This window comes from Salvia splendens, chromosome 11 (genome assembly GCF_004379255.2).
Source record: "Salvia splendens isolate huo1 chromosome 11, SspV2, whole genome shotgun sequence".
Classification (NCBI taxonomy): Eukaryota; Viridiplantae; Streptophyta; class Magnoliopsida; order Lamiales; family Lamiaceae; genus Salvia; species Salvia splendens.
This window is the reverse complement of record NC_056042.1, coordinates 22,362,010-22,388,525: the sequence shown is the minus strand read 5'-3', so window position 1 is coordinate 22,388,525 and position 26,516 is coordinate 22,362,010. Positions and strand designations below refer to the sequence as shown.

General features: G+C 39.0%; 1 protein-coding gene and 1 pseudogene across 1 annotated transcript; one reads left to right on the top strand and one right to left on the bottom strand.

Moving 5' to 3' along the window:
- Positions 1 to 308: 308 nt before the first annotated feature.
- Positions 309 to 16,675, bottom strand: LOC121754597 (annotated as a pseudogene).
- Positions 16,676 to 21,017: 4,342 nt separating this feature from the next.
- On the top strand, positions 21,018 to 25,509 carry LOC121753738 (aspartate--tRNA ligase 2, cytoplasmic-like). Its single transcript, XM_042148986.1, has 10 exons — positions 21,018 to 21,663; positions 21,955 to 22,065; positions 22,163 to 22,276; positions 22,510 to 22,800; positions 22,879 to 22,989; positions 23,077 to 23,130; positions 23,619 to 23,698; positions 23,806 to 23,921; positions 24,692 to 24,806; positions 25,180 to 25,509. The coding sequence occupies exons 1-10, from the start codon at positions 21,160 to 21,162 to the stop codon at positions 25,304 to 25,306; spliced, it is 1,623 nt and encodes a 540-aa protein (XP_042004920.1). The 5' UTR covers positions 21,018 to 21,159; the 3' UTR covers positions 25,307 to 25,509.
- The last annotated feature ends 1,007 nt before the right edge of the window (positions 25,510 to 26,516 follow it).

The window sequence follows — 26,516 nt, the reverse complement described above, 5'->3', positions numbered from 1 at the left end:
TGATATTAATGTGTTTTACGTAATGAAATTCAAAGATAAGTATCAACTCACAAGTCCATTCACACACATATAAGTTTATATCGGTAATTCTAATTTTTTTATACATGTAAATGGACTAAATTAACTCTTTATGGCCGGCCACATTATGGCCATTTAGCATCACTCTTCTTAATACTGGAGTATTTAGTAGGAGTATATTCGTGCCCATCAAATTTACGGAAATAAGTGGGCAGAGTTGAATTCAAGTTACATATGAGAAAAAAGCAACCAATTTCTGTTATTACAACTATTGTGTAGAAACAGATGTTCTAATTATAGAATTGATATGTTCTGGCTTGGAAAATAATCTGCCTTAGCCCTCCAAACCATCAAAACAACCCCCAACAATATGCACACCTGAAAATCAAACTTCAAAATGATCTCTGTCTCTCTCTAAACCAAGATTCTCAATTTAGATTTTAGATACACTTACCCAATTCACCAACCAAGATAAGCTGAATCTCCTTGGTTTGTAGATGACAAGCCACATGATGCAGGGAAGCTGCACAAAATCAGTACTTACATAAGCATTCTTCTCCACCTATCTAATGCGATCATATTGCTTACAATGAAAGAGTTTGGTGCGTATGCAAAGACTCCAAAGAACCCGGCAATGTTATGGCAATAAACATCGTAAAAGCTGAAAATCAACAAGACAACTAAAATGCCTGCAATAAATATCTACTTGTTGTGACAGAATAGAGTAATTGTGTAATCGACAAACAAAAGAACGTAAAGAGACACAGAATTTACGTGGTTCGCCAATTGGCTACGTCCACGGGCAAGAACGGAGAACAAATTGTATTATGACTGCGGTTACAGATCTAATATCACGATCACAGAATTATGTGCTATACTCATATATAAATAGACACACATCAGATCCTATCCTAATTAGAAAAATAATCCTATCCCAATTAGGAAACATAATCTTATCCCAATTAGGAAACAAATTCAAGGCATACTAACAAATCTCCACATTGACTTGAATCATCCTTCCAAATGCATCATCATAATACCAAACAAACAAACTTCTTCATCCTTGCTTCAAATTTGCCCCTCATGGGCAACTAACAACTCATGACATTAAGCAAGTCCAAACAATGTTAAAACTTGCTCTGCGGGACCGGCTTGGTGAACATATAGGCAGGATTATCAGCAGTGTCAACTTTCTTCACCTCAATTCTTTTCTCATTCTTCAGAAAATGATATCTCGCATCAATATGTTTAGTCCTCTCATGGTGGACTTGATCTTTGGCTAAACAAATAGCACTCTGACTATCGCAGAACACAACAACTTGATCTTGATTTAAACCAAGATCACCAACTAGCCCTCTCAACCATATTCCCTCTTTAGCAGAGCTTCTGTCGACGCCATATACTCTGCTTCAGTCGTAGACAAAGTAATAGCAGCCTGCAAAGTTGATTTCCAACTAACAACAGAACCACCAAGAGTGAAAACATAACCGGTCATAGATCTTCTACTATCGACATCCCCAGCATAGTCAGAATCAGAATAACCAGTCACTGAACAATGATTATCACCTCCATAAATGAGACCAACATCAGACGCGCCTCTCAAGTAGCGAAAAATCCTCTTCACGGCTTGCCAGTGCTCCTTTCCCGGATGTCCCATGAACCTACTGACAACACTAACAGCGTGTGCTATGTCTGGTCTAGTACAGACCATAGCGTACATCAAACTCCCTACTGCATTAGAGTATGGAACTCGAGACATGTACTCCTCCTTAGCTTCAGATTTCGGTGCATGATCAGATGACAGATGAATGTTTATGGCACTTGGAGTATCAATAGCCTTTGACGTAGACATGCCAAATCTTGACAAAATCTTCTCAATATAGCTCTTCTGTGACAAAGAAAGCTTCTTCTTTTCTCTATCCCTAGAAATCTCCATACCCATGATTTTCTTTGCAACACTCAAATCCTTCCTATCAAATTCAGCACTGAGATGAGCTTTTAACTTCTGAATTTCGGACTTTGACTTTGCAGCTATAAGCATATCATCTACATACAGAACGAGATAGATCAAGGAACCATCATCAGCTTTGTTATGATACACACGACAATCATACGGACTCCTGTTGTATCCCAGCTGGACCATATAGCTGTCAAATCTCTTATACCATTGCCTCGGAGACTGCTTTAGTCCATACAAGGACTTCTTCGGCTTGCAAACATAATCCTCCTTGCCAGGAACCACGAATCCCTCTGACTGAGTCATGTAGATATCTTCTTCAAGCAATCCGTGTAGGAAAGCTATCTTCACGTCTGGTTGCTCAAACTCCAGATCATAATGTGCAACCATCGCTAGTAACACTCTGATGGAAGTGTGTCTGACCATTGGCGAGAAAATCTCATTATAGTCTACCCCCTCCTTCTGTGTGAACCCTCTTGCAACTAGCCGAGCTTTGTATCTAATACCCTTATCTACTGTGGTCCCTTCCTTCTTCTTGAAGATCCCCTTTGCAAGTAACAATCTTTCCCCCCTTAGGCTGTTTGACTAGCTCCCATGTCAGATTCTTCCATAGTGATTCCATCTCTTCTCCCATTGCAGCGAGCCATTTAGCACGCTCACTGCTCGAAACAGCTTCCTTATAGGTGGATGGTTCTTCAGTAGATGGTTCATCTTCCACCTCACTGCAACTTGTAGTGCATATGCCATCATGTCCTCAAAGCCGTACTCCAACGGAGGCTTCACACCTGTCCTCCTAGCTCTGCCAATAACAATGCTTCTCTGACGAGCTTCTGGATGAACATCAGAACTAGTAGTATCAGTAGTAGCTTCAGCAGTAGTGTGTTGATCTTCTCCACCTTGGAGTTGTGATTCACTCTCATCGTGAGTGACTTGCAGCTCCACCTGTTTATCAACACCTTCCAATCCTCTACAGCACTAGACTTCACAGTAGAGTTAAGCATAGAATTTTCATCAAACACTACATTCCGACTAAGAATAATTCTATCCTCTGAAGGCGACCAGATTCTGTATCCCTTAACTCCATTCCCATAACCAACAAATATACCCTTCTTAGCTCTCGGTTCTAGTTTACCCTCACTGATATGATAATAAACAGTACAACCAAAAACTCTAAGCGAAGAATAATCTGCAGGCATATCATTAGACCATACCTCGTAAGGTATCTTACAGTCAATGCCAGTGTAAGGACCACGGTTGATCATATAACACGTCGTGTTTACTGCCTCTGCCCAAAACTTCCTAGTCAAACCCGTATTAAAGAGCATACATCTTGCTCTCTCCAACAATGTCTGATTCATGCGTTCTGCCACACCATTCTGCTGTGGTGTATGTCTAACGGTGTGATGTTGAACAATCCCTTCACTCCTGCAGAACTCATTGAACTCAGACGAATAAAATTCCAGACCATTATCTGTTCTCAATCGCTTGATCTTCTTCCCTGTCTGGTTTTCAATCAGAGTCTTCCACTCTTTGAACATCTTGAATGCTTCACCTTTATGTTTCATCATAATCACCCATGTCATCCTCGAGTAGTCATCAAACATCGACACAAAATACTTGTGTCCTCCAATAGATTCAACACGTGAGGGACCCCAACAATCCATATGAATGTAGTCAAGTGTCCCCTTCGTTCGATGAACACCCTTCTTTGGAAACTTGTTGCGATGAAGCTTCCCAAATACACAGTGTTCGCAGAAATCAAGTTTCTGCACTTTATGCCCAGAAAGAAAATCACGATTTGACATGATTCTCATGCCACGTTCTCCCATATGACTGAGCCTCATATGCCACATCTTAGTCATATCCTTGGTTGCAACCTCGGATGATGCAATATCAGTAGAATTTGCCACGATGGAACCTCTCAGAACATACAAGGTACCTCGTTTCTGAGCAGTCAGAACCACATTCGAACCTTTTACAATACGCATTACTCCACTCTCACCTTTGAAACTGAGACCCTTACTGTCAAGAGTACTCAGCGATATCAGATTATTCGTCATTTTTGGAACATGCCTAACATCGTTCTGAATGGGTTGGCAGCGGAAGCGTGCATGAAATCCGATCACATAAATTTAATCTATTTAGCATATTATTTAGATAAATTCTATCCGCGTAATTATCACATGTATCATGCTCATAACTTGAATTAAAATATGCTTTAGCATATAAAATCCCTAAAACATGCTCACTACAGAATTAGCCAATTTACCTCGTTGATTCAATCAAGAATCAATGATGGTTTGCTCCGTCTCCATGTGAAGATCTTCAGTACTCGACCTCTGATCTTCTGACTGGTGTCCCGACCTGTATACTGATATTTGTGTGGGAAAATCTCACCAGAATACTAGGACTCGAATAACGAAGACAGAACTCAGCTCACGGAGGGAGCAATTTTTGAATTCTCTCTCTTTCTAGAGGGGGACGAAAATTCTAGCACTAATAATTATGTTTTCTGTCTCCTTTATTCTCCTAGTTATATTAAGTCACACATTGGGTCCAGTCAGGGATCTAAGGAAGTATTTGGACATGGACTCACCCAATTAGCTTTTTACTAATTAAATCGAACCCACAATTTAATAGTATAAGCTTATATTGGAATATTATAAGCAGTTACTACAGAAGTAATATTGCACTGCCTTTCCAAATCCGAAATTACAAGTATTTCGGGTTTCATTTTATTTGTTTAATTCATTTCCCGCGCTTAAGATAGAAACATCCATTAATTAATTAAGGCCTGCTATGTTCTTAATTAATTAATATATTTTATTCTCCAAGAGTGGACTTAGCAAGAAACTCTTATTTATTATTCATAGAGTAATTAAACTCCAACTAGCTAGGTTCCGAATAATAAAACCTTGTTTCGAGCTCCTCTTGTGGATGTTATTAAACGAGACTCTCCTCGCGCACGATTCAACATAATAGCAATCCTAGCACCGCTAGATAATGATCACCACTACCCAATATACCTGGATCGTTGGGTGACAAAAAACCTGCACCTTTGGTAAGTCAAAGTAGTATATACTCAATATCGTATGTTCAATGCTAACGTACATTGATTAAGAAATTAATTATCAAGACCTCGTCTTTCAGTAGATAGCATAAAGACTCATCTTGCTGTGAGATCCATTCAGTGCTATACCACACCAACGTCATCATATTTCAATAAGGCTAAGAAATAATTGGACTGACATTGCTACCTTTAACGATAGATAGTCTAGGTCTATCTGGGTTGTGAAATTCTTATTTTTCTTTGTTCAGAACTGACCGCGTACCTTAAATTGAGCGCAACCCACAACCGGTCTACTAGAACAAAGACTTAGACTTATGTTATGTTCGCTTATACATTTAAATATGCAATAAACATCCATTAAATGTAAAACATAACAACATTATGACAAAAATAATCTGTTGCATCATTGGAAAATAATTATTAGAGTTTTACAATATTCAATCACTCGAAAGGTGATTTCTAGTATACAAACCCTAACAATCTCCCACTTATACTCAAAACAGCTTTTGAGTATACAAAACAGTGTGCACACGTTAAATTTCTCCCACTTATACTGAAAGCGAGTTGAGGTCTTGAATGAGTCGAACTCCCATCCCTTCAACGTGGCCCTCGAAAGGTTTCACCGCCAATGCCTTTGTAAAAGGATCTGCCAGGTTGTTCTCTGACGCAATCTTAACCACTTGTATGTCTCCTCTCTGCACTATATCCCTTATGATATGATACATCCGCTCTATGTGTTTGCTCGCTTTGTGAGCTCTCGGTTCCTTCGAATTTGCCACAGCACCAGAATTGTCACAATAAATCGTGATGCTCTTGGGCAGATTCGTAACCACACCTAAATCCATAAGGAAGTTCTTGAACCATACTGCCTCTTTTGCAGCCTCTGAAGCGGCCACATACTCGGCTTCCATGGTCGAGTCCGCGATGCATTTCTGCTTCACACTCTTCCAAATTACGGCTCCACCTCCTAAGGTGAACACATATCCTGAAGTAGATTTTCTCGAGTCCTGATCAGCTTGAAAGTCCGAGTCAGAATATTCCAAAGGACAGAGCTCGACTGCATTGTAAACTAGAGCATAGTCCTTAGTCCGTTTAAGGTACTTGAGTATGTTCTTTACGGCAGTCCAATGTCCTTGGCCCGGATTCGACTGATATCTTGCCACAATGCCAACAACAAAGCAAATATCAGGTCTCGTACAAAGCATAGCATACATGAGACTTCCAACTGCCGAAGCATATGGAATTCTTCTCATTGCTTGTATCTCAGACGGCGTTTTGGGGCACATCTCTTGAGATAGATGGATGCCATGTCTAAAAGGTAAGAAACCTTTCTTGGCGTCTTGCATGCTAAAGCGACTAAGTACTGTTTCGATGTAAGGTTCTTCACAACATCTTCTTTTCTCCATTCCTAAGAACCTTGATCCCGAGGATGTGTCCCGCGTCTCCCATATCCTTCATCTCGAACTGGTTTGACGACCATGTTCGTACTAATGACAACATCTTTTTATTGTTTCCAATTAGAATAATGTCATCTACATATAAAACTAAGAACACTACATTCTCCTTTTCAACCTTCTTATACACACATCTTTCACTTGGGCATTTTTCGAATCCAAACTTGCGAATAGTTTGATCGAAACACTGGTTCCATGATCTAGATGCTTGCTTAAGGCCATAAATGGCCTTCTTAAGCTTCCAAACCATGTGTTCCTTGCCCTTTATGGCATAACCTCCGGGTTGTTCCATGTAGATGGTCTCCTCAAGACCGCCGTTTAGAAACGCAGTCTTAACGTCCATCTGCCATACATCCCAATCCATATAAGCTGCTATAGACAATAGTATCCGGATCGATTTGAGCATGGCCACTGGGGAGAAAGTCTCGTCGTAATCGACACCTTCCTTTTGGGTATACCCCTTAGCCACTAGTCTTGCCTTGAAGACTTTAACTCGTCCATCGGGTCTACGTTTACGTTTATATATCCAGTTGCTCCCAATGACAGTACAACCTTCGGGTAGGACGGACAAATCGTAGACGTCTTTGTCTATCATAGATTATAGTTCCGAATCCATTGCTTTCACCCATTCACAATGATCGACATCTGCCTGCGCTTCCGCAAAGTTCCAGGGATCTAATACATTGCTGTCTGAGGAGTGATCCATAGATTCCCCAAAACCAATGTATCTTTCGGGCTCATGTGAGACCCTCCCACTGCGGCGCGGTACTACAATTCTTGGAATAGAAGTTGAAGTTTCTGGAATTGTTTGTACACTTGGTACTCATTCTTGGTTAATGGAATTTGTGACAGAAGTTAGCTCATCAAGAGCCACTTCACTGCTGGGTTTATGATTCATTACATAGTCTTCCTCTAAGAATGTGGCGTGAGTGCTCACAATAACTTTCTTATCTCGGAGACTAAAGAATTCATAAGCTTTCATTCCTCAGGGGTACCCTATAAACAAACATACCTCCGTCCTTGATCCTAGCTTAGTTGGATCCTTTTCCAATACATGAGCCGGGCAACCCCAAATCTTGAGATGTGCTAGATTGGGCTTGCGCCCAGTCCACAACTCATAAGGAGTAGTAGGTACAGATTTTGACGGTAAATTGTCTAAAATATGGCTTGCAGAAAGCAAGGCATGTCCCCAAAATGAAGTAGGTAGCCATGCATAACTCATCATCGATCGGACCATGTTCAATAAGGTCATGTTCCTTCTTTCAGCTACGCCGTTCTGCTGGGGCGTGCCTGGCGCAGTCAGTTGGGGCATGATCAGATCGTAGGCTTTTGATACTCTTACCATGATACTTCTCCACAAGAGTCTTAAAGTCCTTGAACTTATCAAAAGACTCTGACTTGTGGCGCTTCAAATAGACGTATCCAATTTTCGAGAAGTCATCAATAAATGTGATGAAGTATCGAAAACCACCTCTTGCCTCAGTAGACATTGGTCCACATACATTGGAATGAACGAGCTCAAGTACTTCCTTGGCCCTATTGCCCTTAGCCTGAAAAGGCCTCTTGGTCATCTTGTCCTCTAAGCATGACTCACACTTATGAAAAGGTTCCGCCTCTAGATCTTTAATAATATCTTGTTGAACAAGAGAATGGATCCTCCTTTCATTGGCATGACCAAGTCTAAGGTGCCATAAGTACGTTTCGTTCATTGAACTTGAAGGTTCCTTTCGTTTCTTTGAAATTTTTGATGTTGTATTGAGTTCTGATTTGCGATTATTAAACTGTGTAGATGTGATTGTGTACAGATTGTTTTCCATGATACCACAACAGATATAAGAACCATCTTTCTTAATAACGCAATTGTCATTAAAAGAAATCGAATATCCATCAAAAACTAATTTAGAAACTGAAATTAAATTTCTTCTAAAAGAAGGTATCAACAAAACATTCTTCAAAATAAAAAATCTATCACTACTAAAACGCAAATAAATGTCTTCCACTGCTACGGCCGCCACTTTTGTATCGTCGCCCAGCTGGACCTCGATCTCACGATCACGTAGCCGTCTTGTCACTTGCATTAAGTCAGGATCAAAACAAATATGATCAGTAGCTCCAGTGTCAATAACCCAAGTGCAAGTTGATGTCGAAGTTAAACAAGACTCGACTACTAGAGCTTGGTGCATACCTGTAGCCTTGCCCCGTTTAGGACAATCTGGCTTCAAATGCCCCTTCTCTCCGCACTTGAAACACTTCCCCGTGGGCTTCTTGTTTGCTCTCTTCTTCTTTCCCTTAGCTATCTTGGCCGGTCCTGAGTTCGGTGCCTGCCTTTTTCCTATGCTAGGCTTGAAGCCAGAGGAACGAGGCTCCGAAGTCATTGTGGCCGCCTTAGCCTGGACCATAAGGTCCTTTGCCGACTGAAGTTCAGTCAACAGCTCTGCCAAGGTGTAGTTCCTTTTGTTCATCTCGAAGTTGAGCTTGAACTGCTGGAAGCTAGGGGGAAGACTTTGAAGGATAATAGTCACCTGGGACTCGGGATCGATCGTCCCTCCCAAGACCTCAATTTGGTTGAGGTGGCCCATCATCTCGAGGACATGGTCCCTCACAGACGAGCCTTCCTTCATAGTCTTCGACATGATACTCCGAAAGGCTTGAGACTTAGCCGTTCGATTCTGAGTACCAAAAAGATTCTTGTAGGGGTGAGCAAAAAAACCAGAAACCAAATATCCGAACCGAACCAAACCGAAATTTTGAAATTCGGTTCGATTTTTTTGGTTTTTCGGTTCGGTTCGGGCGATGAAAAAAACTGAAAAACCAAAAAACCGAATTATATATATATATTCTATTAATTTAATATATTATATTATATATAATATATATATTCTTTTAATATATTCAACTATATAATATTTATTATATGTATTATTAATTTTATATTATATATAAATATTCTATTAGTATAAAATAAAATAAAATACTCATATATAAATATATATTTATATTATATTTATTTTTTCAGGTTTTTCGGTTTTTTTTTCGGGTTTTTTCGGTTTTGTTTGGGTTTTTCGGTTTTTTAAGTTCGGTTTTCGGTTTTTCGGTTTAGGTTTTTCGGGTTCGGTTCGGTTTGGATTTTGAACTAAATTCGGTTTTTCGGTTTTGGTTCGGTTTTGGCAAAAAATCGAACCAAAACCCGAATGCACACCCCTAGATTCTTGAGATTCTACATGATCTCGGCGGTAGTTTCCATGGCTGAATGTTGATGCTTGAGTACTGATGACATAGATGCCAACATATAGCACTTAGCCATCTCATTCGCCTTATGCCACCGTCTGTGTGCATCTCTGACTCCTGCCGCAGCTTAGCTGGAGGCACTGGAGGTCGCGGGGTTGTGAATACAAAGATGTACTCATCTGCTGTGAGAACGATGTCCAAATTTTGTTCCATTCTATGTAATTTTGGCCCTCGAGTTTATTTTCTTTAAGTATTGCAGAAAGAGGATTGAACGACATATTGACGATTTGATTTGCACTGCAAAACAGAATATTTACCTTTTGTCATAAACTTATGTAAGAAGTTTGATTAGATTAACCATAAAACTTTTCAAAATCTTACAACAGTAAAATTAAAATTTTGTATCCTCCAGAGGAAGTTAATACGCATTAAAATCTTACAATTTTTTACTGGTCACAACACTAACGAATAGTCCAGAGACCACAGAGTGGCATGGCCGCCTAATGTTGCCTAAGCAAGACCACCTTTTTAGCATTACAGAGTCTCATTTCTACAACACACTCTCATAACAATGCTTATGTGCTGCTAACAAGATCAAGCTATCCCATAAATCCTGTGTGAACTTCTGAATCTCGCAGTTTCTTAGGAATATTGTCCCCACAAAGCAGGTGGCGATAATATTGGAAACCACATTCTAGTTTATACTATTTATATTTGAGAAGTCCGCCTTATGAACTCGCTATTTCCTAGTATTATTGTCCCCACAGTGCAGGTGGCGATAATATTGGAAACAACTTCATAAATTACAGACCAATTGGTGGAGACATATACAAACGTTGAGTTCGTAATTACAGCTTAGATATTTTGGGTTATGGTTTTTATTCAATTATCCTTAGCCTTGAGGCAGATTAAGGCTTAATTAAATTCTGTTGGTATTTAATATGCTGGATAATTGAATCCTTTATTTATAGTTGGCGTCTTCCATTAAGAAAATAATGTTCCTGTATTTAATTCTTATTCATGTCTACTATAAGATATATCTAAAATAATTAAATTATTTAATTCTTAATAAGACATGAAAAATTAAATTCAAATTATTTCCATGTTTAAGATTAGGAAGAGAAGATTTATTATTTAATATATTCATACATATCTATCCTAATTAGGATTCTAGATATATAAGTATTAGGAAACTATTAAATTATTCTAATCAATATCATCTAGGAATAAAATAATATTATTTATTTCCATAGATATAGATAATAATAAAAATATTCCTAAAATCTAGATAAATATTAGGAAACTATTAAATTATTCTCGTCCATATCATCTAGGAATAAAATAAAATTATTTATTTCCATAGATATAGATAATAATAAAAATATTCCAAAAATCTAGGTAAATCTTCCAAAAAGATTTTATTTCCATTAAATAATACTCCCTCCGTCCCGTGCTACTCGCACGTTTGCTTTTCGGCTCGTCACAAAGTCCTTACACTATTTATAATTTAAGATAGAATTAATGCATTTAATTAATATGTTAGTTTAAGTTAAGAGCTCTTTTATTAAGTGATGTCTCATTACACCTAAAATTCTTTTTTAATTACACAAAAAAAGCAATCCCAAATTTACGGCCTAAAATGAAAAGTGCGAGTAGCATGGGACGGAGGGAGTAATATTTTAATGATATCTTTTAATAAAATAATTAAATAATCATTAAAATAATCCTTCATCGTTATCTCATCGCACGAGATTCGCACGAACGAGGAACGACGAAAATCTGACGAGTTCGTCGTCGGATCACGACGCATGAAGCGTCTCGGCCGTGGCGCGCCAGTGTCTCGGCCGCCTGGCTCGTCGGGTGTCGCATCCTCTCGGCCAGGAGCACGCACGTCGGTGCCGCTCCTCTCGGCCAGGTGCGCCCCACCCGTCTTGGCGCGTTGATCCGTCGGGTGTCGAGGCTTCTTAGCCTGGCGCGCGCCTCTCGGCCATCCGAGCCGTCGGGGTGGCGCGAGCTCTCGTCCTGCGGCGCGCACGGCGGCGCGCCCGCTCTCGGCCAGCTCCGACCACCCTTCCTTCCACCTAGGGTTCCAGCTCTCGACGCCTGGTGTCTCGGTGGTTCTCGGACGAACCACCACTTCGTGCCAGCCTTCATGTCGGCCTTGGTGCGGGGGCCGCCCAGGGTTTGCGGTCTCGGCCGGCGTCGCGCTCGAGCCCACGCCCGACTGCGCTCGAGCCCACGCCCGACTGCGCTTGGCCCGTGATCGCGATCCCTCGACTCCCACTCAATCGACAACCCTCTTTCACGATCGCGCGCGGTGCGATCTGTCTCGGCGCGAGCGCGGCTCGTACGATCGAGTAATTCAAGTTCTTTGATTCGATAGTTCTTGAGTTCATCATGCATAATTAATTAAACAAAACACCAAGAACATGCTTCGCAATCAAATAATACATGCATACAAAAATTTCGCGAAGTTTAAATCCAAATAATCAGAGCCAAAACCTGGCTCTGATACCAATTGAAGGGGTTGGCAGCGGAAGCGTGCATGAAATCCGATCACATAAATTTGATCTATTTAGTAGATTATTTAGACAAATTCTATTCGCGTAATTATCACATATATCATGCTCATAACTTGAATTAAAACATGCTTTAGCATATAAAATCCCTAAAACATGCTCACTACGGAATTAGCCAATTTACCTCGTTGATTCAATCAAGAATCGATGATGGCTTGCTCCGTCTCCATGTGAAGATCTTCAGTACTCGACCTCTGATCTTCTGACTGGTGTCCCGGACTGTATACTGATATTTGTGTGGGCAAATCTCACCAGAATACTAGAACTCGAATAACGAAGACAGAACTCAGCTCACTGAGGGAGCAATTTTCGAATTCTCTCTCTTTCTAGAGGGGAACGAAAATTCTAGCACTAATAATTATGTATTCTGTCTCCTTTATTCTCCTATTTATATTAAGTCACATATTGGGCCCAAGTCAGGGATCTAAGGAAGAATTTGGACATGGCCTCACCCAATTAGCTTTTTACTAATTAAATTGAACCCACAATTTAATATAAGCTTATATTGGAATATTACAAGCAGCCACTACAGAAGTAATATTGCACTGCCTTTCCAAATCCGAAATTACAAGTATCCGGGTTTCCTTTTATTTGTTTAATTCATTTCCCGCGCTTAAGATAGAAACATCCATTAATTAATTAATGTCTGCTATGGACTTAATTAATTAACATATTTTATTCTCCAAGAGTGGACTTTGCAAGAAACTCTTATTTATTATTCATAGAGTAATTAAACTCCAACTAGCTAGGTTCCGAATAATAAAACCTTGTTTCGAGCTCCTCTTGTGGATGTTATCAAACGAGACTCTCCTCGCGCACGATTCAACATAATAGCAATCCTAGCACCACTAGATAGTGATCACCACTACCCAAGATACCTGAATCGTTGGGTGACGAAAAACCCGCACCTTTGGTAAGTCAAAGTAGTAGATACTCAATCTCGTATGCTTAATGCTAACGTACATTGATTAAGAAATTAATTATCAAGACCTCGTCTTTCAGTAGATAGCATAAAGACTCGTCTTGCTGTTAGATCCATTCATTGCTATACCACACCAACGTCATCATATTTCAATAAGGCTTAGAAATAATCGGACTGACAATGCAACATTTCGCGATAGGTAGTCTAGGTCTATCGGGGTTGTGAAATTCTTATTTTTCTTTGTTCAGAACTGACCGCGTACCTTAAATTGAGCGCAACCCACAACCGGTCTACTAGAACAAAGACTTAGACTTATGTTATGTTCGCTTATACATTTAAATATGCAATAAACATCCATTAAATGTAAAACATAACAACATTATGACAAAAATAATCTGTTGTATTCATTGAAAAATAATTATTAGAGTTTTACAGTATTCAATCACTCGAAAGGTGATTTCTAGTATACAAACCCTAACACGTTCAAGGTGCGGAAGACCCCATCATGCGTTCTAATCTTGATTGAGCCGATGCCAACCACCTAGCAGACAGCACTGTTGGCCATGGTAACATTGTCTCCATCTATCTGCTCATAAGTGGTGAAATACTCCCTGTGAGGACAGAGATGATACGATGCTCCAGAATCCAAAATCCACACATCATTACAGTGTGGTTGTTCATCGGCAACCAAGGCCAGTTCTTCTTCCGAGTTTGCGTCATGAGCTTCTGCCACAGTCGCAGAACCGTTAGCATCCTTTTTCTTGCCCAATTTCTTCTTTATCTGTGGACAATCAATCTTCCAATGCCATGGTTCTTTACAATATCTGCAAATGTCTTCTGACTTAAGGGCTTTAGGACCTTTTGAACTTTTGGAGTTCTGCTTCTTCTGTCCGAATTTCTTCTGTCCCTTACCCGTAACAGATAATCTCGATGCCATATTTTCTGTGGTTGTACTCGTTGCCTGTTGACGATCATCTCTGATGTGAAGAACAGATCGAACATCCTCTAAAGAAAGAGTTTCTTTCCCAGTCATAAAAGACTCAACAAATTCTCGTACGACTCAGGCAAAGAAACTAGCAGAATTAAAGCAGCATCCTCGTCTTCTACTTTAACATCAACATTACCCAAATCCAGCAAAATTTTATTCAAATTTTCCAGATGATCCCTAAGGGGCATACCTTCCTGCATGCGTAATCGAAACAGACGTTGTTTCGGGAGCAACTTGTTGGTTAGAGACTTCGTCATGTATAGACTCTCCAACTTCGTCCAAAGGGCGGCAGCAGTCTCCTGCTCAGCAACTACGATGATAACATCGTCAGACAGGCACAACATGATGGTCGAGTGGGCCTTTTCGTCTAAGGTTGTCCACTCCTCATCATCCTCCATTGCCTTCTTTGTTTTGAGCGGCGCCCACAAACCCTGCCGCTTCAGCAAGGATCGCATCTTGATCTGTCATAAGCCAAAATTATTTCTCCTAGTGATTTTGTCGACCTTCACGTTCAAAGCAGACATCTTGATCGATTAACACAGAAACCCTAACAGATGCGGAATTCAAAACCATAGTCCGAAAACCAGGCTTTGATACCAGTTAGTTGTGACAGAATAGAGTAATTGTGTAATCGAGAAACAAAAGAACGTAAAGAGACACAGAATTTACGTGGTTCGCCAATTGGCTACGTCCACGGGCAAGAACGAGGAACAAATTGTATTATGACTGCTGTTACAGATCAAAGATCACTATCACAGAATTATGTGCTATACTCACATATAAATAGGCACACATCAGATCCTATCCTAATTAGGAAAATAATCCTATCTCAATTAGGAAACATAATCATATCCCAATTAGGAAACAAATTCAAGGCATACTAACACTACTAAAGGGAAAGGCTTAGTTTTCTTTCCAACATAAGTATTCCTAGTTACAAACCTCAGATACCAAGTTTCTTGAACTTGAGCTTCTTTACAAGCACAGTTTCAGTCATATCATAAATGGGCATGGCATATAACTGCAAAAAGCAAACCAGACAGAAGAAATGAGAGGCTTCTTGCTTTCTTAATTTCTCGAATGTTCAGGAACGAGTCCTGGAGAGCATGCGCGCACCTGATAGCCTCCAATGAGGTGTACCGCGACAAACATGTTAGCCATTGCAACCAACCATTTAGGCCTTTGCAGTGTGATCAAGATGTTTTCGTCCACTGTAACCCCGAAAGTCCAGTACCCGATGAGAGCAACGGGGAAGTAGCACAAAGGACACGATCACATAAGCAACAATGGCTCCCTTCCACATAGGTTTCTCTGACGGCCTATCTGGTGTTGATGGCAGAGAAGCTTGGATCTCCATCACGACGTTGTGGCCACTGTGGGCGAAAGCAACCGTACCCAACACACTGAAGAAGTCGAACACAGCATCAGCTGTTGTCTTCGATCCAAGGCCATAGTGCACGTTGGGCTACACACCTTTGCCTAGAGAAGCGCCCCAAGCGACTGTGGAGTAACTGCAGAGCTCGAATGTGTTAAGGTCTCTTCTCAAAGAGTTGATAATCAACAAAAACTAAGAAACTGACACACCTTATAGACATAACCGCTGCTGCCAGAGACACACCGGAGATTGAGTTGAAGCTCGGGAGCTGGGAGAGGACGAAGTGAGCAGAGGAGACGATCATGATGAAATAAGTGAGTTTGATTTGTTTGCAATCTTGGCAGACCAAGTCATGGACTTTCTTCAGCGACTGGCCTCCCGTGATCATGTAAACTATGTTGACCGCAACAAGGCACACGAGCTGCTGAGGCAAGACGATCCACAGGCCAAGCTTGTCGCCAAAGGCACGCTGGCCTAGTTCGTGGTACCTGTCTAAGGGTTTCCCGGGAACCACCTCATGCATGTGCACCATTATCAGCAAGGTGTAGAGAGTGATCATCCAAGATATCACCAAGGCTGCCACTCCAGCTCCCCTGTAAATCAACACAAATATCAAAACACTCACTACACCTTTTTCTCAAACAAGATAGTTGAAAGTTTACTATCCGAGTTCAGACATGGCTTAGGGGAGGCTGAGGACTCCGGCCCTGACTACAGCAGTGATAATGTGAAGAGTTGAGAACCACCATCTTGCTTTTCTTGAAGCAGTGATTGGAAGCCAATCATCGATGGCTCTCTCCTCTGTAGATCGCTCGTCCACCTGTATAACATACAATGATCAAGGCTCCGAAACAACCAACGAGTGTTCAAGAATCCGAAATGCTACTATATATCAACCGTGAGGCTGTTCAAATTTGACAAAGAGCATTGGAGCCATGGAAAAAATCTTGAAACACAAAGACTCAAGTTTTGTGTATGGGATCAAATGTGTCATTTTAATGCCAAAACAAATATGCTCAGAGAAGGAACTTACATTATCATTATTGTACTTTTTCATGTCATAACCTGATATTTCAGTTTCCATTTCTAACTACTAGTTTATCTTCAAAATCTTAATATTAGGAGTAATAAAGATTGAAGAAGCTGAAAGAAGATGGGAGTGAAGGACAAATTCAAGACTCTACTTAAACCACATATTATATTCAAAACATGGATCAGAATGAGCTTAATGTGACAAAATTCACTACTCATAGTTTAGTTAAAGTGTGATTTTATACATACATATTTATCAAACTAAGTTTTTAAATTTCCCCCCTATATTTTACTCATGTAGGTCGGTTACAGAAATTCCTATTAAATGAAAAAAGTCTAAACTTGACTGATGTATCTTAGTCTTTGACTGATTTATTTAAACTTGCAAGTGGCATCAGGAAGCTACACTTTAGCCTAACCATTTGTCACACATCATAATCATAACAAAGGGTTTTGTAAAAACTGAAAACATCCATGAAATTTCCCTCATTACGACTGAAAAGATTTTGAGTAGGCATTTAGGAATGGAAAATAATAATCACTTCATATTTTTGTGTCTTTTGACGTTTTGACTTATGATACACAAATGTTGATATTAGATGAATGGAAAATTGTTAGATAAATTATACTCCCTTCGTCCATACAATGTTGTCCAGTTTTGCTATTTCGGTCCGCCGTGAAAGGTTGTTCACTTTGCTTTTTTTTTTTCCATTTTTGGTAAATGGACTCAACTTTCCACGAACTCATTACACTCATATTTTATTATACAACTAATATATAAATGTGGGGTCTACATTCCACTAACTTTTTTCACTCACTTTTCTTCACTTTTCTTAAAACCCGTGCCGAGTCAAACATGGACAACATTTTGCGGACGGAGGGAGTAACTTTTGGTTGATTTCTGGTCAATCTCATAATTTATAAAAATTGCTAGTTAGGGTGTCCACTATAAGGCGGACACCTCCAATAGCCCCGCCCCAATTTAGTTGTCCACAGCCCCAAAATTTTATTTCCGCCACTATGGTGGACACTTGCAATAGCCCCCAAATTTTATAATTAATTTTCATTTTAAAATATTTTTAGTTTCATTTAGGTATAATTAAAATAATTGCAGTGTAAATAATTAGAAAAAGAGGTAATTAGGGCTGAATATTCGTTGTATTGCAAACGGGTAAAATTATACAACGAATAAAAAAAATTCGAAAATGTCTTGGCCGCGGCGGATGTCCAACACTATGGTCGCCGCGCCTATAGGCGCGGCTAATTCCTCCCCGGCGCGTCCTCGCCCCAAGCCCGCCTATCCGTCGTCAGCCGTCGCCTTGCCCCCAATCCGCGTCCGACCCATGGGCGGACAACTTCCGCACTATAACCCGCCCGCCCACCGCCCCCACACGCGGCTATCGCCGCGGCCGCACCATAGTGGATACTCTTAGATCACAGTACATTTTTCAATTCTCCTATGCAATTACAATTTTGATGAAATTTGTTGTGACTTTTGTACTTTTCATTATTATGTATTTACGGGTTACATAATAAATATCTAAAATCAACCATCATAATATAGAACAATGCTAAATCTCATAACAAAAAAGTATGACTCAAATGACAAATTTAATCAGAATTTTAAATGCACGAGACGATTGATAAATATGCAAAAGTTATTATTTAATTAAGTACTTTTATAAGTTATGAAATTGCCTAGTAGAAAGAATACATTTTTGCTAAATACTTTATCACTTCTATTTACATACTCCCTCCGTCCCACCATAAGTGATCAACTTTCCATTATGAGTTGTCCTACCACAAGTGATTACTTTCCTTTTTTAGTTAAAAACAAAACTTCAACCATCTTACTTTATTCCATCTTTCTTACTATTCTCTCTTTATCTCTCTTACTTTTTCCTCTCTCATACTTTACTTTTTCCGTCCCACCATAAGTGATCAACTTTCTATTTTAAGTTATCCCACCACAAGTGATCAATTTCCTTTTTAGCAAAAAAATAAAACTTCAACCTTCGCTTAATTTATTCTCTATTTCTTACTTTATTATCTCTTACTTTTTCATCTCTCATACTTTACTCTCTCCACTTTAATTCAATACATATCATTTTCTAAATTCTCGTGTTCAAAAGAAATTCATCACTTGTAATAGGACGGAGGGAGTATCCTTTGGCTTTTCACTTCAAGTAACCTTCATTCATTTAATTTTTGTTTATAGTGTATTAATTTCATGACCTTCCGTGTTCTTATTTTGTGGTCATAAAAGGTACAGAGTTGTAGATGAATTATATATTAATAAAAAACATTCTCTCTTTATCTTTTAAGCTTTCTACATTTTAGTGTGTATTTTAGGAGCATTGTATTGCTGGATTGTTGGAGTTCAATCAATTTCGTCGGTGCCTAGTGGGTTTTTCTTTGTTATCTCTCAACTCTCTACATTTTTTTGTGTATTTTAGGAGCATTGACTGCATGCATTGGAGGTGGAAGAATTGTCCGAATGCTTGGAGGGGGCAACACTTAAGCGGCCACAAAGGCGACGATCCAACGCTTATCCTTGAAGCGGTCGCCGACTACCGCCTATGGATTTGGCATGCATATTTCGGTGTGGTCGGATCCAACAACGACTTGAACGTGCTCTATTCTTCACCCCTCTTCAATGATGAATGGTGTAGCACCGGTCATCAACTTCACCGTCAACGAAAATCCATATCGCATGAGGTACTATCTCGCCAATGGTATTTACCCAAAGTGGCTGACTTTCGTGAAGACGCTCAACATACCGCAAGACCCAAAACGGGTTCTTTATGCGCAGCGTCAAGAGGCTGCTCAGAAAGACGTCGAAAGAGCTTTTGGGGTCCGTCAAGCCCGATTCAACATTGTGAAGACCCCGGCTCGGCTGTGGTACATTAAGAATATTTCCGACATCATGTACATGTGTATTATCTTGCACAACATGATTATAGCTGACGAAGGACCAAGGGCGACTAACTTTTCCGACGAGGAAGAAGCCGGAAGCTCAACCGCAAGCACTCTCACACACCGAGGTGTGCATACGACGGTGCGCGAGAGGATCGAAAGAAGACACACAATGTGCGATACCAAAACCCACATTGAGCTACAAGAAGACATAATCCAACACATTTGGGAGAAATTCGGCCACGAGTAGTGGGTTTTTTAATTTTATTTTATGAATTTAATTATGTAATTTTTAATTTTTAGGATTTTAATTATGTAATATTTATTTTTATGATTTTAATTATATACTTTTTATTTTTTTAGTAATTTGTAATCGTATTTCGGGTATTTTTAATTCATTTTAATATTGTGAAAATATTTTAGTAATTGAAGTATTTAAATTGAATAATAGAATGATGAGACCCTTGAGCATGCTCTTGCGAAAGAGCATGGATGTGGGTATTGTGCTCTTGTCAAAGAGCAAGGAGTAAAAAATTAATAAAAGTGGGTCCGAGCCCACATACGTTTCATGTTCAATTGGAGCCTCTTGGTTTTTCATATTTTTGTAATATCTTCACTTAATAATGATCAAAAGTTATTATATATATTTAAATTTAATTACAATGGCATTTTTGTTAATTTTCTCAAAACTTCCATTTTATATATGTATAGATAGATACATAATCTTTAAATTTCTTTCATTTATTAGTTTTGATGATTTCATACGTTGTTGGAGTTACATATGTATCTTAATTTCACTATTAAGGTGTGAAACCAACGAAAGTCAAGGACAGTGCATGACTTCGCCTAGAGTCGCGACCAGCAAGCGTGCTACCTTCGCTCGGATGCCCGAGAGCTCAAAACGGCCTGTGCACTAGCCAAACTTATCGCACAGGGCGCACAAAATCGACCAACTTTGCCGTGTCCTTGGGAACTCTGCACTACCTGAGTCAAAGCGCACCTGTCCTAACTTTATTATAGTTTACATAATAATGTTTTTATTATTTTTATGCCAAAAATTCAATTCTATATATGTATAAATTAGTATTGTTATTTGCTATGTTGTATTTTAAGTTGAGCATTTCTCATTTAAGTACTAAAAGAAGTACTCCATCCATCCGTCATTAAATGTTCTACTTTTCTTTTTCGTCCGTTTGCCAATAAATGATCATTTTACTTGTATTATATTTGGTAGGTGGACCCTACATTCCACTAACTCATTTCACTCACATTTAATTATAAAAGTCATCTATGAAAAATAGGCCCTACATTCTACTAACTTTTTTTTACACAAAGTCAAATAATTTTTTACATAAAGTCAAATAATTTTTTACAATTCCTGCTATTAAATGTGCCACATTTAATCACGGATGGATGAAGTAAAAAAGGAATAATGTGTCGTATAGATTTTAGAATAAGATATCTCGACCAATTTTAGGGTATCTAATTGAGAAAGTGAAGTCTTCTTCTAAAAGCCAAGTATAGAGTGAGACTGAAAACCTCGGAGTCGGCTGCTGCGAGCCAAATCAAAGTCGCTTTTCCATATTCTCTCTTCCACCATAATCACTCTCTCTCTCTAAGATGTCGTCTGAAGAGCCCATGAACACCGCTGCCGAAGAGTCCGGCGAGAAGAAGCCTTCGAAGAAGGAGCTCGCAAAGCTGGAGCGCCAGCGGAAGCGCCAAGAAGCCGCCGCCGCATCTGCTGCAGCAGCCACCGCCAACCTCTCCATCTCCGCCGACGACCCCCTGGCCGCCAACTACGGAGAAATCCCTCTCAACGACCTCCAATCCAAGGAGCTACCGGCCGCAGTCTGGACGCCGGTCAAGGATTTGACCGAAGACCTCAAGGACAAATCCGTGCTCATCCAAGGCCACGCGCAGGCGATTCGCGCCGTCGGGAAAAAGATGGCGTTCCTCGTCGTCAGGGAGGAGTGCTTCACCGTGCAGTGCGTCTTAACCGTCGCACCGGATTTAGTCAGCCCGCAGATGGTGAAGTTCGCCACCGGATTGAGCCGTGAGAGCATTGTTGACATCGAAGGGATCGTCTCCGTGCCGTCTCAACCAATTACAGGCGCCTCTCAGCAGGTATGCTTCCAATGTAATCCCTCTCCTGATTGGTAATCGTCACTATTGGTCGAATTAATTAAATTGGATTCGGAATTTGAAGCAAGTGGAATTGATTTCATCATGGCTAGGGTTTAGGATAACGACCTATGGTGGTGACTCTCTCGTTTTTTCTTTCTAGGGTTAAGCAAAACTGTAGAGCTTAGATCTGATTTTAGATATTTAGGCAAAATTATAGATCTGTAGTTAAGAAATTATTTTCTCCGCTGCTTGCTATGTTGAGTGAAGTTATGCTGTGTTTTACTTTTATAGGTGGAAATTCAAGTGAGGAAGCTTTATTGTGTTAACAAGGCTGTTCCTATACTGCCTATCAATATTGAAGACGCAACTAGAAGCGAGGCTGAAATTGAAAAGGCTCTGCAGGTATCGAGCATTCGAGCTGCGTTTAAAGCATAAAGACATACGTGTCTTGTTCTTTTGCTCAAAAACTTGTGCCAAAACTTTTGCATTTTATATGCAGGCGGGCGAGCAACTTGTTCGTGTAAATCAGGACACTCGCCTGAATTACAGGGTCCTTGACTTGCGCACTCCTGCGAATCAAGGAATATTTGAAGTCCAGTGCCAAGTTGAGGAGGTAAGCATAGTTCGAGTTACCCATTTTTGTAAATGATCATTATGTATTATGCAGTCATTTAGATATTGGAAATGTTTTGGTTAGGTTTTTTCTCTTGTTCATGTTCTTTATGGCATCTTGTGTTCGTGGATGATTAACCTTTTGCAGTTGTGCTGCTCATGTTTTCAGTTTTTGTATGCAGCAGCCCCGATCATCTTCTGTATATGCTGACAAATTATTACTCTCTGGTGCAGATATTTAGGCAATTTTTATTATCCAAAGGTTTCCGTGGGATCCACACACCTAAACTGATTGCGGGTTCTAGTGAAGGCGGTGCTGCTGTCTTCAGATTGGATTACAAAGGAACGCCTGCATGCTTGGCACAGTCACCCCAGCTTCACAAACAGATGGCCATTTGTGGTGGTTTTAACCGCGTGTTTGAAATTGGCGCAGTATACAGAGCTGAAGATTCTTTTACTCATCGACATCTGTGTGAGTTCATTGGTCTTGATGTTGAGATGAGGATTAAGAAGCACTATTCAGAGGTACTATATTAACTCTAAATGTTTTGGTTGCTTGTAGATTACTTATAGGCCAGTAGTAACCTAGACTTGATCACGCAGGTGATGGACATTGTCGATGGCTTATTTGTGAAAATGTTTGACACCTTGAATGAGAAATGTGCTAAAGAACTTGAAGCCATCAACAAGCAATACCCATTTGAAAAGCTGAAGGTTCTCTCTTTGTATTCGTCTCTGTTTGAGTAAATGCTGTACTCATCAATAATTTGGGAATGCTCATTATTGAACTTGAATTTGCAGTATCTACGGAAGACCTTAAGACTTACATTTGAAGAGGGGGTGCAAATGCTTAAGGTAAGATGTCAAGTCAAATGTAAAATAGTCTTCTAAGTTTGCATATAAACTTCGGTAATGATATACTTTAAGGGATCCTCATTGACCGTTAACTATACAAGTTGGACTTTCTCCTTTACTTTAGAAGTATAGTTCTCAACTTTTGTTAATTTAACCGATGAGATGAAACAAGATTAAGTGCTTGCGAGCTGCATCTCGGTATAGTAAAACACAGAATAATAAACTAAACTGGAAAATGTATAACATGATATATTCAATGAGAACTAAACTGGTAAAATGTAGCATGATATGTATGAGCTCCATACATCTACATAGTAATTAACTTATTGCATTAAGAGCATTGATTCAAGAAGTTGGCAGAGTGAATTAACATATGGAATATGGATACAAGAAAATGGAAGAAATATGCTAAGTTTGCATGTATAATTATATCATGTTTTCGTAAATTCACACATTTTTCTTTAACTGGATAACTTATCCAAATGTAGGAGGCTGGCATAGAAGTTGATCCTTTTGGAGATCTCAACACAGAGACGGAACGGAAGCTTGGCCAACTTGTTCTTGAGAAGTAAACTGCTTGCTATTGTTCTATTTCATTTATTTTTTCTCACATGTTAGTTTACCCATCTTTATCACATGTTAATTTATGCTTTTTATGGACACTTTCAATTTTAGGTATGGTACTGAGTTCTACATACTTCATCGCTATCCTCTGGCTGTTCGACCATTCTATACCATGCCATGCTATGATAATCCAAAGTATAGCAACTCGTTTGATGTCTTCATTAGGGGTAAGTGTAGAAAATGTTTGCTTTCATGTATTCAAACAAATATTAGAAGAATTTCGGAAAATAATTCTCTTTGTAGCTGGGAGCACTTCCTAATATCTACTCCCTCTGTCCACCACCTACATGCCACAATTTCCTTTTTGGTCTGTTGACAAAAGATTTGCCACATCTATTAATTGTAATAGAGTAGTGATATAGGGCAACCACTACTTAAATGCATAACTAGAGCCTGAAACACGTTTTCATTGTAAGAGTTTTTTAGTTCACTATAAAGGCGTTTTAGTTCATAACACGGATTTAAAAACACGGAGTGAACCAAAATGTCATTATAGTGAACTCCATGTTTTCAAAATCCATCCAGTCTCATCATTCCATTTTTTGATCTAATGGTTGAGATTTGGTCTCTAGCTATGCATTTGATCACACTCCTTAGTAATATACACATAACCTTTAACTTTCTTTATTCACAAAATATGCCTCTGGTCGGCCCACTTATAACACATTCTGCCAACTAAGTGCCCTTACTCAACTCTCAATACTTTCTACCAACTAAGCCAACAAAATCATTAAAACCAGAATTCGGCAAATAGTTTGTTGGCGGAGGAGTATAATTTTACTTTATCTATCATACTTGCTGGGAAAATAGGGAAAATTTGTGTGATTTTTGTTAGCTTAAATAAATGTGTCAAATTTCCTCCCTTCACAGTGGATTAGAAACTATCATTGGTATACTTGGATCTGTCACCTAAATCTTGTTCTTGTTTTATTGGTAGGTGAGGAAATCATATCTGGAGCTCAGCGTATTCACGTGCCTGAGTTACTGACAGAGCGTGCGCAAGCATGTGGGATTGATGTCAGCACTATATCGACATACATTGATGCCTTTAGGTTCACTTCCTTATCTCCCTTTATTTTCTTGTTTGATACAGATTTTCATATTCCCATGATTAGAAAGTTAAATAAACAGAGACTTATGTTATGTTTACATGAGGTTGTGGTTGGTGAGAGCCCATCTCTCGGTACACCTTGTGTGCCCACTTTTCTATGCAACATGTAGGAACTGATAGTGTCTGGATATGCATTCTAGACTTGTATTGGAGTATGAGATTCCGATTGATGCATACTTCTGGATCTTCTTGTTTACTGTTACTACTCATCCATATTAGGAAAAGCTATACAACATATACACTGCACGCATGAATTCTTTTCAAATTATTATGTGTTGAAATCATGTTTAACATATCTGTTTTTGTATATGCAGGTACGGGGCGCCAACTCACGGAGGATTTGGAGTTGGGTTGGAGCGCGTGGTCATGCTATTCTGTGCGCTCAACAACATTCGAAAAACATCACTTTTCCCCCGCGACCCACAGAGAATCGCGCCTTGATTGCCTCGTTTTTTAGTCATGTTGGAGAAATATCATGCCATTTTGGCACTTAAAAAGAAAAAAAAACAAGATTAATTGAGTACTTCGTGGTATAAACAATTGCAGTTTTGTTGGCTCTCTTATTCAGATCTCCAAATGCGATACATGACATATGTGATGTTAGTATTTGTTGTATTCTTGAGAGTAAAGGCTTTGTCCACAAATTCAATGAGTAGAGCACAAGATGTGCTTAAAGTATATGATTATAATATGCACTCAATATATAGGTTCGCGTTAAAGTGAGACTAATTTATAATAATAACTAATAAGATTAATTTATAGTAATAACTAATAAGATTACGCACTCAATATAAGAGAATGAATGAGAACAAAACTGCAAGCCAATCAATACTCACACGTGAGGATGTGGTCTATATTATAACCGTTCAAATGATTGATCTCTCTGGGCTGAGTAATATTACATTATTTATTATTGAATTTGTGTAATACTATTTGGTTTATGGAATGAGGATTGTAATTAATTTCTAACTAATTAGTGAATTATATTTAAATTAAAAAAATTATTAAATAAATTTAAAAAGCATATAGGTCAATTCTATGCTAGTTAAAACTAACAACTTTCTCTTTCCTCAAAATCATCTCAAAACTTGAAATTTACGTAATTCTCTCGATTTAAATTATTTTTTTGTAAAAATATATCATATTAAAGGCAATTTCATAAGGATTCTAACGAGATCTCAATTGCATATATTCCAACGATGACCGGATGATGAAATTTTATAATTTTTATTTCAATTTTCATATATGTTGATAACAAATTTTATATCAATAAATGCATCAAAAATTCTCAACATAATGCATGTACAATATCAATAAACTGTGTTGATATTTCTAGATACTTGTTGAAATTCTCATGTCACTGTGTTGATATTTGTATTACATTATATTGATATAAAAAACCGTGAAAATTGTATGTTATACCCGGTTGACTATTTTACCATTTTGTTGATATTTTATCTACTATTTATTAAAATCCATGAACTTTAATCTCATCTACTCATTTTAAGATCTAATGGTGTATGATTGGTTTTAGTTGTGGATTCGATACTATATGCATTTTATTATTTTAACATGACCTATGGTATTGAATCTTACATCTTTATCTTAGATGGATAATTGCAATATACTCCTTTTGTCCAATTTAAAATGT